This window comes from Zonotrichia albicollis, chromosome 3 (genome assembly GCF_047830755.1).
Source record: "Zonotrichia albicollis isolate bZonAlb1 chromosome 3, bZonAlb1.hap1, whole genome shotgun sequence".
Taxonomy (NCBI): domain Eukaryota; kingdom Metazoa; phylum Chordata; class Aves; order Passeriformes; family Passerellidae; genus Zonotrichia; species Zonotrichia albicollis.
This window is the reverse complement of record NC_133821.1, coordinates 7,989,062-8,003,482: the sequence shown is the minus strand read 5'-3', so window position 1 is coordinate 8,003,482 and position 14,421 is coordinate 7,989,062. Positions and strand designations below refer to the sequence as shown.

The following is a 14,421-nucleotide window of genomic DNA, read 5'->3' as shown; positions in this document are numbered from 1 at the left end:
ATCTGGTGCCCTCTAGTGGGGCCGGGCCCGGGCCCGCAAGGAACCTTCCCGCTGGACGCTGCCTCGCGTAACTCCATCTCTGTCTCTGTTTGGTTTTAGATGCTACAACTGCGGTGGCCTCGACCACCACGCTAAAGAATGTAGTCTACCTCCGCAGCCAAAGAAGTGCCATTACTGTCAGAGCATCATGCACATGGTGGCTAACTGCCCCCATAAAACTGTCTCGCAGCAGCCCGCCAGTTCTCAGGGAAGACACGAAGCCGAGCCGCAGCCTTCCACTTCTGCCTTGCTGAGAGAAGGGGGAGGATCGCACGGCTTCTCGTCTCCATCGTACTCTCAGGAAGGCAGGCCGGAGATGTCGGAGCGCTCGGGCAGGTCACCACAGGAAGTGTCGTCGAGTAAGTTGTCTGCGTCGCCTGAAGAACCAAACAGAAAGGGGCCTTCTGTTCAGAAAAGGAAAAAAACTTAATGCATTTTTCATAATGTTCCGTTTTCTTTACCCTCTTGGGATGTCTACCTCATGCAAGCACAGGGGAAATAATTCATTATCAGTAGCTGACCTGGAATTTTAACTACTGTTGAGGAACTGTGAATGTTTTGTTGTTTTTTGTTGTTTTTTTTTTCTTTGATAGACAAATCACTCCAAACAAAATACATTTGAGCAGGGTGCATTTTGTTTTACTTTCTGTGTGTATGTGTGAGTGTGCATGCATGTGTGTGTATGTGTACATATCTATAAATATATATTTTTCCATCAGACCATTCTCCAGATCCCACCAGACATTACTGTGAAGCAAAAGTCACTGTACCCACCCAATGTTCCTGAACTCATTCCTAGAACCAGTTTCTAAACGTGTTCAGAAAGCAAACAAGAAAACCCAATTTTCTGAAATTTCACTCAGAAACAAACCAAACCTGATAAACCACACAAAGAACTGAGATCAAGACTGTTATGTTTCTTGTGAACCAAAGGATACTTTCATATTTTAAAGCTGCCATATGGTACTAAAGATACTAAGACATCCCCCGTACCATCAATTTGAATTATTTCCTTTTTCATCTCCACAAAATATCAAAACCCTCCCTTCCCCATGCCAGTGCAGGGCAGTTTCATGACTCAAGACAACTCTCATTGCCACCACCCTTTGTTGGTGAGGAGTTTAAAGCTCCAGAAGAGACAATGAATGTGTAGTTTCTGTGATGGTTTCTCAAAACATTTTGTTAACTTAATATGATTGTAACTGTAATTTAGATGTCTATTGTGTAGGGGAGAATGTGTAAGTTGTTACCAAACAGACCCTTTTGAGTGGTGTCAGGATGCCATCCTGCTTAGCCATTTGTATACTGTGAACATTTAGGGTACCTTGGTGGCAGTAGTAGCCGCAGCAGCAGCAATTTCTCTTGGTCCCAAGTAGTGTCCCTCAATTTGAAGGGTCTTCCCCTTTATTTCCTGTTAAAATACCATGGAGAGAACTCCCTAGGGATTTTTATTGTTGTTGTCTGTTTGGGTTTTCAAGAAAACAAAATGCAAAGCTAAAGAGATCCTGGGCTGAATACTTTCCTAAGACTAAATGTTGATGGGCACTTGGGGTTGCTCAGCTGGCCTCCCTAGATGGTGATACAGCATGGGTGCAGACCTGCAGATTTGCCAGAAGTCCTGGGCATTACCTGCTTCTGGTGAACTGGGGGCTGCAGCTGACCAGCCTTGGTCCCGAGTGCCCAGGACCACACACTTCTGTGTGAAGGAGGAGGAAGATTGGTGGCCTCAGAGTGAGACTCCCTGGGCTGCAGGCCTTGCCCGGGGTTAATAGAGTTGGAGCCTATCAAAACTTCAAGTCGCTTTCCATTTGTAACTTTTGAATTACCAAGTCATACGTAAGATAACGTACTCTGACAAATCCCATTGTGGATGTAAGTTAATTAGAGAAACCTGTATAATCCTTAACATTGGCAATAAACACAGGCTGTTAAAGCTTGAAAGTGTCGGGTAGGTTTAAGCTCGGATAATCAAACTAAAGAAACAGCCTGCATGAAAGGCTGCAGCGAGCCAAAGTCCTACCCTGGTAACTCCTCTGCAGCCGAGGGTTACACCAGGTATGAGCTGGCTCACTGCCTGGCCTTTCCCCTTCCCACTTGTCCTGCCACATGAGACTTTTACTGGTGCTGCTGCTGCTTCAGTGAACAGGTAGTCATCAAACTCCTCAGTGAAGGGCGCAATTTCAAGAGAGAATTATTTTGTGTGAATTCCTTGCCAGTGTTTGCAAGAATCTCAAGGTTTGTACTGAAGTTCTCAGTAATGCTAATGCAAAGCTTACCTTTGACGATATTGAATGTGATATATCTATAGAGAACGTCCTTGCCTTACGTAAGGATAGTAAACTTATTTAAATTATGTAGACAAATCAAAGTGGCATTGCTTAACCTTCTAGTCGGTGTAAAAACCAGGTTAAACAGCAAAGATGCAAAACTTAGGTCACTTTGAAAATTTAAACCAAAGTTCCTTATAGAAATAGGCAACTGTGGATTTGAAAACTGGTCATTCCCTGTTTATATGTAAGAAGTTCAGAGCTGAGATAAGGAAATGTTTTCAACGTGGATTTTTGTAGGTGCTGTTTGAAATCACTGTGTGCACCAAAGTCAGACTGAACTGCTAAGAGCACATACCAAACCCTTCCTTATTGTTGAAAGCTTAAGGTTTTATTTTTATATATTAGAATGTTATCACTGTTACATAACATACTCAGGACAAAGAACTTTGCTCAGGGAATATACCATGTAATGTTTTTTCTTTACAGAATAGTCTACAGACCTGCTTACTCAGAACAAACCAAATAGTCTTAGACCTTTTTATCTCTGTATAAGTATTATGTACTGATGTTAGTAACTACCTCTGAGTTGACGTAGACCTACGTTTCTGATAATCAGATCTCAGCGTTTTGTATTATAAGTTCCTGTGAAATGACGAAGTGGTATTATGTACTGGTTGCTTATGTGAGCATTTGTGTCTTTATATTCACAGGGTCTGAGTTTTCAGAGATGCTGGGCAACCACAGCTCCCACTGACTTCCAGTCGGAGTTACTGGTGCTTGGCTTTTCTAGGAGGGGAGGGATGGGGGATTGGGGTGGAGGGGGAAGAACAAAAACACAAAAGCATCAAGCCCACTTTGTTTACATAGGTGACAATAAAATTATTATTCTGTTTACAGCAAAAGGCTACCTCATATCTACTGCATGAACACACCTTTGTGCTGCTGTGGCCTTAAAGGTGGCTGTTGATCTATGGTACATACTTTTTATCTGTACTGAATATGTGACTGTTAGTTCACCACTGCAGACGTTATGGTAAATACTTGTTTAAGATGAAGCATCCATTTGAAATTATGAGACCCTTCCAAACATTTCTTTGAAAGTTTTTATTTTTCTGTCCAAAGAATTATGGGCACTGTTCATGGGAATGAATACAGCTCCAGAAGAGACAAAAACGTACATGCCTAAGTTGAACATATAGCAGCATAAGCTGCAGCAGGTAACTACTTAGCACTGGGCTGCAGTAGGAAAAAAAATCTAGTTACACTCCTTCAATTGGCTGCTCCAAATAAGCAAAGAACCTTTTAAAGGAGGAGGCACAGACTGAGTTTGGATTCTTCCTTCATGCCTAAGGACAAAATTAATATTCGGCAGCATTTGCTCAGGCTAGATCTCCCCCTATTCACCAGCCTGTCCTTGCCAGAGCGCTCCACAATAAAACTCATTTGAGTAGAAATAGTTCAAATATCTGCTCAGACAGATGTATTTTTCTCCTAACAATAGTGGAGATAAGGTTAAACCTGAAGCAAGAATCTCCCTCCCTCCCCTTCCCCCATCCCAAAATGCTCAATGTGATTTAATTGTAAGGGACATTGTGAGATATTTTTTACTCTTCCCCAAGGAGAGGTCACAGTATTTAATTACATGCTACAAAAGATAGGCCATGAGGAAGACTCTTGGAGGAAGAGCCAAATAACTTTTTGCTGCAGTTAATGGTAGATCTGGCATTGTAATACCGTTTGCAATATTTTGCCTTTTGCCAGCTTTCAGGGAGTGCCAAACACCACATTTGGATCCTACCTCTTCCCGTTGCAGGCCACCTTTTTCAGCCATTTTATTCTGCACCAGTGTTATCCTGGAGTTCCTGCTTGGTTCCTGCTAACTTAGCTTTGTTAATAGAACCCCATTAAAAAAAAAAAAAGTGCTTATAGATCTTGTACCATTCTTTGTAAGAAGAATTATAAAAGAACATGGGAAATCGCATGGAGTCTTAAATTTAATTTAATTAATTTATCTGTAAGAAATGTTTATCATAAAAAATATATATGTATTCCCCTGTGCTAGATATAACAGTAATTGGGAAGATGTGTACATGTGCAGATGCACTGATTTTAATTTCCTAGAAGTCTTAATGAGATTTGAGTATTGTTTTAGAAACAAGCAGAGCCTTGTTAAATGCATCGATCTTACTTTGCTTAGTTTTATCAACAGCCTCTTTAAGATCCAGTGGTTGTGTTACTCCTGTTACAATTGTTGACTGATAACAAGAGGTTGATCTATGAACACACATTTCTTTTTTTTTGTATAAACCAGGGCTGTGTATCAGCAGCTGTGGCAGTATTTTTCTGAGAATGTTGAAAAGTAGCAAGGTATTTGCTACCATTGTCATTGAACCAAATGTATGAATATCTTTACAAAGGACAATGGTTTTGACTACCTCTTGGATTACTAAGTTAAGCAACAACTGTCTGACAAACATCACCAGACTGGCTTTAACTAGTATGTGTTGCTTGTGATAATAATAACAATAACCATACTAGAGACCAAAGTGAACACTGATTTCTATATGTCTTTAATACTGTGTCATATCTAGTGTTTTTAAATTATCTCTGTAGTATAGATTACCTCATTGTCCATTTTGACTTGTATGTTGTTTACAAGGTGAAATAAAAGAAAAATCACTTGAATTTTATGTTGTAAGAAAAAAACCTTGAGTTGAAGTTTTGAAAGTCATTTCACCTGTTTACTGTCTTGAGGGACTAAAGCACTGATTGCCTTTCTACATATCATGTATTTTATATCCTCATTTCATGCCTAATGTCTTTTTTTCCTGTCAGTCATGGATATTGTGAGGTTGAAAAGAATTACTTGATTAAAAATAAAACATATAACATTGGCATTTACAGTGAGCCTTTGAGATTTGCTTTATTTGCATGGTAAAAATACACTGCATATCACTGGGGAGTTTTCTTTTGCACCTATGCTCACTTAGTTTTGGGATATTACCTTCAGAAAAAATAATTTGAGTTATATAAGTCTTTGCTGGGGGGAGGGAGGGAGGGAGAAATAAATTATTAATTCACACCTGAATCATACTTGCAGTGCTGCAGAAATTGTACCCCAAAACCTATTCAGCTATTGAAATTAAACTGCAGGATTATAGCTTTTGGTACTTATTATCTGTGAGAATACACTGGACATTAAGGCTATCAGACATTTAGACATTTAGGTTATTATCTTGCCTGAAAAGCTTTTGGTATTTAAGCCTCATCCCATCTTTATTACTACTTCCATAATCTGTAAGCTTGTATATATCTATTTCATGGTAATTTGAACTGAATTGAAGAGGGGTTTCTTTTTAGAAAGGAAAGTGCTGTCATTTTTCATTACCTGGAAATTCCTTCTCTGAATTACATAAAGTGTTATTAGTGACTTGGATGGCATTAGCTCATCATTCTGTATTAAAATATTTGAGGATGAGTATATGCCAGCTCCAGGGCCTCTGTTTTAACACAGGTCTCTGCATGCAGTGATTAATGGCAAAATTTAACAACCTCTTCTAATACAAGGAAGAATTTTTTTTTTCTAATTGCACAAACACCTGCATGAAAGGGTGACTATCTACTACTCTTCTAGTCACGGACCTCACCCCTCTAATACATGTCCTCAGAAAAGAGTGAGCTATGAAGATGTGTCCCGATCACATGTCCAGTCACATCCAGTCACTCCCAACCTGTGGCCAAGTGGTTTCATCACTCTCCTGAAATGTGGAAGAGGTGATTCACAATCCCCTTGGCCAAGACCCCACACGTGTCCCACTGCTGGTGTCAGTCCTGAGGATCAGTGAGGCTTCCTGTGAAACATCTGATGAGGGCTCTGTGAGGAGCACAGTTCACACCAGGTGCTTACATCAGCTCCTGGCCAGCCTTCTCCCAGTGTCTCAGGGAGTGGGAGGGGACACCTTGGGTGTGCCACCACCTAACTCTGGAACACCCTGCAAGGTGACACAGGCAGGAGGAAGCCATCTCAGGGAGCACTGAGCAGCTCTGGCCATGCTCCCACAGATGTGGGAAATCCTTGGAACAAGTGAAATGAAAAAACCTCTCCAGCAGTGTCTAATGTTGACTGAGACCAAAGCACCTGCAAGAAGAGCAGCACCTAATTCTCCCCACCTCATCTCCCAAATGAGCAGCCTTCCTTCCCAGAGCCACTAAAAGTCAGCATCTTTTTCCTTTCCCCAGGACAGTTTAGAGCTGTTCTCTTTATGTTACAGACAGGAAGCCTTGTCTTGTGCATTAGGCAAAGGCAGATCATCATCAGCACCTAAACCCACTGCTGCAAGGCAAGGCCCCCCCTCCTAACCCTGCAGAGAAGTGATCACTGCCACACAGCATTACAACAACATTGCTGTGTGCCAACAAGAAAAAATCTTTGGGTTGAAACTTCTAATTTAGTCAATAGAGTAACATAAAACCACAGAAGACTTTTGAAATAACAATAAAAATAGTTTGTTTATTTTCTTCCCTGCTCAGTGGGTCCTGGGATGATGCTTCCAAGCTATCTCCAGCCTTTCTGTAACCCTAAGTGCCAAAACAAATGTGGTCATTTTTGAAAGAATTGCATTTTTCTTGCAATCTGTTGGAAGCAAGAGCTCCCACAAGCCATTACATTTACACAAGCTATTCATTTCTAAGCTACTCCTAATTTATGGTAGACTCAGCATACCTATCTCCTTCCCTCAACACCAGTCAACTTTTCTCCAATAATAAAAATACCCAAGATGCAAGTAATTTCATGTACTTTCAGTTGTTTACATAATTAGCCCTCACACCTCCTGTATACTTGCCCGGGAGGACACTCTTTGGTGGACAGGAGGGAATTCATTCTGTGGATGAATATGTGACAGGAATTCTCCTGTTATTAGTGTAATTCAGGTGATGTCCCAATTAATTAATGTAAACACCATTTTGGCAGTGTGCTCTGCTGTTTCCAGTGTTGTCTGCTGCCTGCAATGGTGCTGACCTCTGGGATGAGCAGTCCCCTCAAGAGCATGTTGCTTTGCACCAGTTATTTTTGCAGTCATTGGCCACTGGATGATTGCTGAGTAGCTGCCATCGAGCCCCAGGCACCTTTTCAGGCTGCTGGTGCTCAGTTAACAGGCAGCTGGTCGATTTTTGTTTGCTGGCTGTTCAATATTTGGCCCTGGGCATCACTTGCTGCACAGCTCTTAGCCCAGATATTCAGGGCTGGAGCAGCCAAACAGTTCCTAAACCAACAAAGATGGAAGAAAGAAGAAACACTGGTGGTGTTTCTAAGGTTCTCCAGCCAGGAGAAGGCAAACCAGGCAGAAAGAATGACAAGCCCTGAGCTTAGGTATCCATCCAGGTTTAGATGCTTACAACCCATTTACTTCCAAATAATCCAGGATTCCAGGCCAGGAAGCACCAGTTGTTTATCTAGTTTGACCTGCTGGATCTCCCAGGCTATTAAATTCAAGGCAGCTACAGAGCATTGAATTTTAGCACTCAGCTTTAGCTGGAGCCATGTTTGCTTGGGTGCTTTAAGCATATTTTCTAATAGGGCTTCAGGTCAGGCCTGAATGCTTTTGAGAAAAAAAGAGATGGTCTGCTCCATGACAGCTTGTTTTAATCACCTGCTGCTAACAAGTAGTGCCTCATTTTCCAGTTCCACTGGCTTCAACTTCCAGCTCTTTGTCCATGGTAGTGAAAAGTCCTGTGTGCACCAATAAGGAAATTCAACCCTCTTTCTTTAATTTCAAAATTATAGACAAGACCCAGTATATATATATATATATATATATAAATAATGTAGAATTGCCTCCTCCTTTATCATTATTTTAAGAAATCTGCAACTTGCCTCATTCATAATGAAGTAAGGATATGCTGGGATAGCATATCAGCTCTGGCTTTAAAATCAGCCTAATTGAGCTGCCAGTGTTGGTCTTCAGTGTCCTAGAGAACTGGTTCTTTTGTCTTCTTTCCCTTTTAGAAATGTGCTGGATTATCATGCGCTGGACTCTTTAAAGCAATTAGCTAAAACTGCCCCACCAAAACCAAATCAAACAAAATAATAATAAACCACAACAACCAAATCCACTTCAGTTGGAGCACCCAAAATATTTGAGGCAATCAGACTAATCAGACATTTTGGGAAATACTGGCTGAAAGTTACTAGAATGATGTATAATAAGTAGAATTTGGAAGTATTTTGGGAGTTGCCTATGAAAGAAAGCAGCAATGCTGTTTCTCCCCCAAGGCAGCACAGCAAGGGTGGGGGCTTGAAGCCCAGCAAGTTCCTTTCCATTCAGCCCCTGTTTCTTTCATCTCTCCTTGACCTACCCTGACAGCTGTGACAAAAAGTCACAGTCAAGCCTGCTGAACCGTAACTTCTCTGGAGTTGCAAGCCTGAGAGTTTCTGAAAAGCAGCTGTCTTGCACAAAGCTGTGCAGAGAGGAGCAGAGGCTGCCCCCACAGAGCCCCTCTGCTCGGCTGCTGCGGTGTGGGAGGGTGAAGGGACAGGCACAAGCACCACACCAGCAGTCCCTGAGCCCTAAGATCTGTTTGTCTGTCAGCAAAAGCCAGGGGGAATTAAAGCTAAAGAACTGCAGGAACAGACATATGGTTTCAGCACCAGGTGATTAAAAGAAAAAAAAAAGAAAGAAAGAAAAGAAAGGGAAAAAAGAGGGGAAGGTTTGCTAGACACTCTAACCAAAGAATCTGGACAAAATAGGATTAGTGGCAGCTCCTGGAGTTTGGGGACAGTGAATCAGGGAGCTTCAAAGAGCAGCAATAGGCTCAGGTGCCCTTCCATCTGTTTCAGTAATGCTCCATTTTCAGACCAAGGACTGGGGCTGTTTCTCCTGATGACTCATGAAGAAGTGATGGCCCTGAACTGACCTGAATGCTAAAAGGCACAGCCTTGTTCCCCTGCCCATATTGGGTTTGCTGGCAAGGTTTGGGGTGTGGAGGCAGGGGCAGCTGTGCCCCTCCAGCTCATGGAGGTCCATGGGGTGGCAGGTGGATGCCCAGAGGATGCTGTGACCCCATGAGAATCCCACACTGGAGCAGGCTTCTGGCAGGACCTGTGGCCCCATGATGGACCCACACTGGACCACTCTGTTCCTGAAGGGCTGCACCCCATGGAAGGGACCCACACTGGAGCAGCTCATGAACAACTGCAGCCCATGGGAAGGACTCACTCCACTGGAGAAGTTTATAAAGGAATGTCTTCCATGAGAGGGACACCACTCTGGAGCAGGGGAAGAGTGTGGGGAGTCCTCTCCCTGAGGAAAAAGGAGAAGCAGAGATATCCTGCCTGTGATGAGCCTACCACAATCCACAATGTCCATTCCCCTGCACTGCTGGCAGGAAAGAGAGAGACTTTGGGAATAAGTCCAGAAAGAAGGGGTGGCGGGAAGAAGTGGAGAAATTATTTTTAGATTTTGTTTCTCATAACCCTACTCTGACTTGATTGGTAATAAATTATGCTAATTTCCCCAAGTCAAGTCTGTTTTCCCTATGACAGTGACTGGAGATTGATGTCTCTCTGTCTTTATCTCCCTGTCCTTATTCTCTAATGAATCTTTTATTACATTTTCCCTCCCCTGTCCAGCTGAAGAAAGGGTAATAGAGCAGCTTTGGTGGGCATCTGGTGTCTAGCTGGGTCAGCACACCCCACTGCCCAAAACAAGAAAGTTTGAGAGTATTTCACCTTGAGCCAGATCTGGTGAGTTACAGCCACCTCTGCAGAGCATCCTCTGGGGGCTGTGCTCTGCTCAAGAGTCACCGCAGTCCTGCTGGATGAAGGCCATGAACCACAAATGGGAAGGTAAAATCTTCTTCCTAGAAACCTCATATAGCTTCCCAGAAACAGCAAGGGAGGGACTGAAGTTCCAGCTGTTTGACCAGACAGCATCATCTCTACAGGTAGTGGTGTAAAATCTCCCTTTTTTTGTCTGCTCATGATTGCCTGCCCTTCAGCTTGACAAAGTGGCAAAGGTAGGCCTAGGGTTCTTCACAATTTTTCTGCAGGATGAACATTTTCTGAGCACTCTGGCAACTGGTAGGTTTTTGGGACTGGGAATGACAATAGCTGATCTATTTCTGAGGTTTAAAACAGGTATTTTTCTCTACAAACAATAAGTTTTTCAAATCAACAGCACTGACAGTGTTTTCCACAGCAGGGATTAGGGCTGATTTTCAGGTGAATTTTTTCAGTGAAAACAGCTCACCTGCCTCTTTTTACATGGATTTGAAGCACTGCAGCAAGACACAGACACCACAGGAGCAGGGAAGGCAATGGAAGAAAAAGCACCAATCAGTGCAGATCCTGAGCCCCTCAGTAGCACAAGTATTTATTAGCTTGCAGCTAAGAGCTACAAGCAGTTACCAGAAAAGCCTTGTCACCCTCATGAGTCACACAGGGACATGCTATACTCACTCAAAATCAAAACAAAATCATCCATTTCCTGGAACACTACCAGCACAAAGCCTCAGTGAAGTGACAGGATACAAGAAGAAAGGGCTGCTGGAAGAATAAAGAAGGTCAAGAGTCTCTCTCAATTGGTTTCCTCTCGCTGCAGAGAGACTCTGGCAGGTCCCAGGAGCCACAGGGGCTCTTGGGGTCACCCTGAGCCCCAGCTGAGCTTCCCAGGCCCGTGCCAGGGTCCAGCCACACTCATCACCCCGTGCCTCCAAAGTGTCCATCTAACCCATTGCTTCTGAGCCTGGCTTTGTCCCCAGCGAGTCAAAGGGGGAAGGATTTGGGTCACTGTGAGCCTTTGTTGGAAAGGTTCCCTAAATTAGCTCCTCTGTTTGAGATAAAAGAAGAAAGGGGTCCATCTTTATTTTCCCCATTCATGCACTGTAATTACTCCATCTCATCCCTGTCTGCTATTCAGTGGCTCTCAGCAAGGCCTTTGCAGCCAGGTCACAGGTCAGCAGCGAGGACAAGCCCCTGCTTCCCTGAAAAGGATTGAAATGTTTTAAGTGCAGCTTCAGCAGCTTCCAGAACATGCCAATCCCTTCTGAAAAGTGGGTTTGGTGAGCCACACCTGCAGTGACATGGTGAGGAGACCACAGGTCTGGAAATCTCTGCTCCTGCATCTCATTCTCTGGTCATCACTTGGTTTGCTCAGGTTCTCAGGAAAATATTTAATATACCCTAAGTCTCTTTATTGTGCACTGCTTTATTTCTCCAGATTACATAGCAAGGTACTTGCCTTGTGAAATTTCAGGTCTGCTCAGCTGCCTTGTTTGTATCTTTATTTTTAATTCAGTGTGTAATTTTGTTGTTGTTGGTTAGACAGCTCTGTACATGTCAAGTAGTAGCTCTAATATGAAATGTACAGGTAAGATCTCCCAGGCCTTAGAGAAGAAGTGCAATTGCCCTGTGACTGTTTGTTTGTTTGAAAAGATAGACATCAAAACAACATAAAACAAAAACTGGGGGAATTTGTTCTGTTCTGGCATCAGTGCCAAGGATCCAGCTGGAGCTGCTTCTCTGCTTGAAGGTACCACACACCATAAGATGACAGCTTCTGGTACGAGCAATAAATGCAAAAAACCACAGCTGTGGGGGTGGGCTGAAAGCATAAAATGTCTCTCTTTCAGCAATTTCCTTTTACAGAGAAGGCTGGCTCAAAGAACATAGAGTTGTTCTCCAGGTCCAAAGGAGAGGGAAAAGACCCCAGAACACTAAACCTAAACAGGTTTTAAACAGGTCAGGCATAGGTGAGCACTGAACACCCACCTCTGTGACCTTACAAGAGGGGAGCCCTGGGTTGGGCCAGACAAGACCAGCAGAAGGGGTTTTATCTTTCCCTGTCCCATTCTGAAGGGGTAGGAGCTGTCAGGGAAGAGCAGAGCTAGCTGGAATATCGAATGCCTTAGGACTGCCACAGCAGCAGCTGCAAAAAAGAATCTCCCGCCTCCCTGCTGTAATTCACAATGTACAAATCCTAATGAGGCAGGTTTTGATAAGAAATATCCCGTTTACCTGGCCATGAGGGTAGCACTCACTCTACAAGAGCCATACTGCAGATGCCAAAATTCTCTAATAACAACTCAGTAGATGTTATCTATTTCTTTTCACAGTAAAGCCCAGAGCTGGGCTTGGGAATTAATGCATTACAGCTGATGTACATATCATTCAGTCAACAGAGCTGGTAAGCAGAACAAAAGGAGGGTAAGAAAGCATATAAGAGGCTTTGATTTTCCAAACTGAAGTGCTTGGAATGCCAGATGACTGTGGAAATTCTCTCAAAACATTTCTCCCTTTGGGAAAGAATCATTTTTTCCTCACTGCAGGAGCCATTAAAATATTTCCCATAATATTTATATAAAGCATCCCCCTTTCATTCAGATTTACTCTGTTGGGGATTTCCTTTAATTTCAGCAGTCAGCACATTTTAGTGCTTGTCAATGCACTGTACAGCATGATAAATATGGTGCTGGACAAGAGCAGAACTCAGACCAGCTGCCTCAAGACACAAACACTAGAGTGATCATTCTTTCCGTGACATGATTTTGCTAGCGCACAATTGATTTTTTCTCCCTGTCTTTCCTTAGCAGGCTCTGCCACACCTCTCTCAGAGAGGCAGAGAAAGCATCTCCAAGAGGAAGAGAAGAATCAGAACAGGAACATCTGTCTGGGAAAGCTGTGCAGGGGCAGCTCACAGATCTGCCACCTATCAGCACAATTCTGTTCACCTCAGTAGCTTCCCCCAAAGGTTTGTGATCACAACTTAAGCACCCCAGCCTAGAGCAGTGTTGCCTCCATTGCTTACTTTGGCACCAGAAGACACACTCTAAGCTCATCTGGCTCATCCCCAAGCCTGAAGCTTGCATACACTACCACAACATCTGCCAAATCCATGTGTTTCCAATTAAGTTGGCTTTTTTTCTTCTGGCTTCCCCACTGATACTGACAGCACTTGCAAAAAGCACAGGAAGTTTCTCCCCAGCAGAGGCTGCTGTTTGTGTGCATTCTTGTCTTCCAAAATGAGCAATTTTTGAGATTTCTCCTCTGATAAGCAGAACAGCACAAATTGCAGGGTGCTCTGGCACAGAGCTCGTTTCTGTTACCCTGACTGACAGTCAACCAGAGCTCATCTGCACTGGTGCCACCGGGCTGGGCTGAAGAAGCCCTTGTGCAGGCTGAGTGCACTCCAGAGGCCGTTCAGGGACAGGCTTGGCCACAATACAGCCTCCCAACCTCACCTTCCCTGACCCTGGCGAGGTAGCTCAGCAGAGAAAAGGTAGCAATCCAGTTCTCTTTGCTCCTTCCATTTTTAAGGCAACTCCAAAAAGCAATTAGTTTTCTGAGAGGCTTGTGATGAATGGAGGTACAATTTAAAAGCAGGCTCCATCCATTAAGATAGTCAATGTAAAAAGAAGCTGGTTTGAGCTGAATGCAATGGAAACAACTTGTGGACCAACTCCACTCTAACAAAGTTGGATTAGCTCCAGCTGCCTGATTTAAATGAACGTCACAGAAAAATTCTGTGGTAATAACCCACAGAGAGATAGTACCTGTGTGTTCCTGTATCATTTAGGATACAAACTAAATCTGCTGAACCCAAAGCGTTGATTGTTCTACAAAGAAAACCATGTTTCCCAGCCCACTAAAACAAAACACAAAAACAAACCCCACTCATTTTGTTACTGCTTTGCTATCACAGATTATTTTAGGGGTTTTTATTTGTCTGTTGTTTCTTCACCTGCAAAATTTCAGATCGCCTTTTCTAGGAAAAGGCAGCAGAGGGAGTGAACGTTTGCTGCAGTGTTAAGAATCTCAATTTTTCTCCAGGAATCACACATTAGAAGTGTACTTCCTTGGCCTTTCACTTGTGCCACCCTGCAGCAGTCAGGCTGGAAGGACATCACAGCAGCATAACCCGATAGTGGGGCTTCAGGTCAGCACTGTAATAAACAGGGCCAGGAGAGCAGCTCCTTCAAAAATGCTTTTATTAAAGACAGCTCTGGGTGGGGAACCCGCTGCTCCCTCTGGATGACGCTGAGGATGAGGAGTGCAGCCTTGTCTTTCGGCACAGCTGGGGCTTCCGCCCTCACCAGAGTCCTGGGGAAAGCGACA

General features: G+C 43.4%; 1 protein-coding gene across 7 annotated transcripts in view; it reads left to right on the top strand.

Annotated features, from left to right (window-relative positions):
- LIN28B (lin-28 homolog B) overlaps nucleotides 1–4,286 on the top strand; it is a 99,125-nt gene extending 94,839 nt beyond the window's left edge. For all 7 annotated transcript variants that reach the window (XM_074536561.1, XM_074536559.1, XM_074536558.1 and 4 more), the window contains one exon: nucleotides 100–4,286. In XM_074536561.1, coding sequence (XP_074392662.1) covers nucleotides 100–469 — 370 coding nt within the window. In that variant the 3' untranslated portion in view covers nucleotides 470–4,286. The remainder of the gene's footprint in view (nucleotides 1–99) is intronic.
- Nucleotides 4,287–14,421: the final 10,135 nt, after the last annotated feature.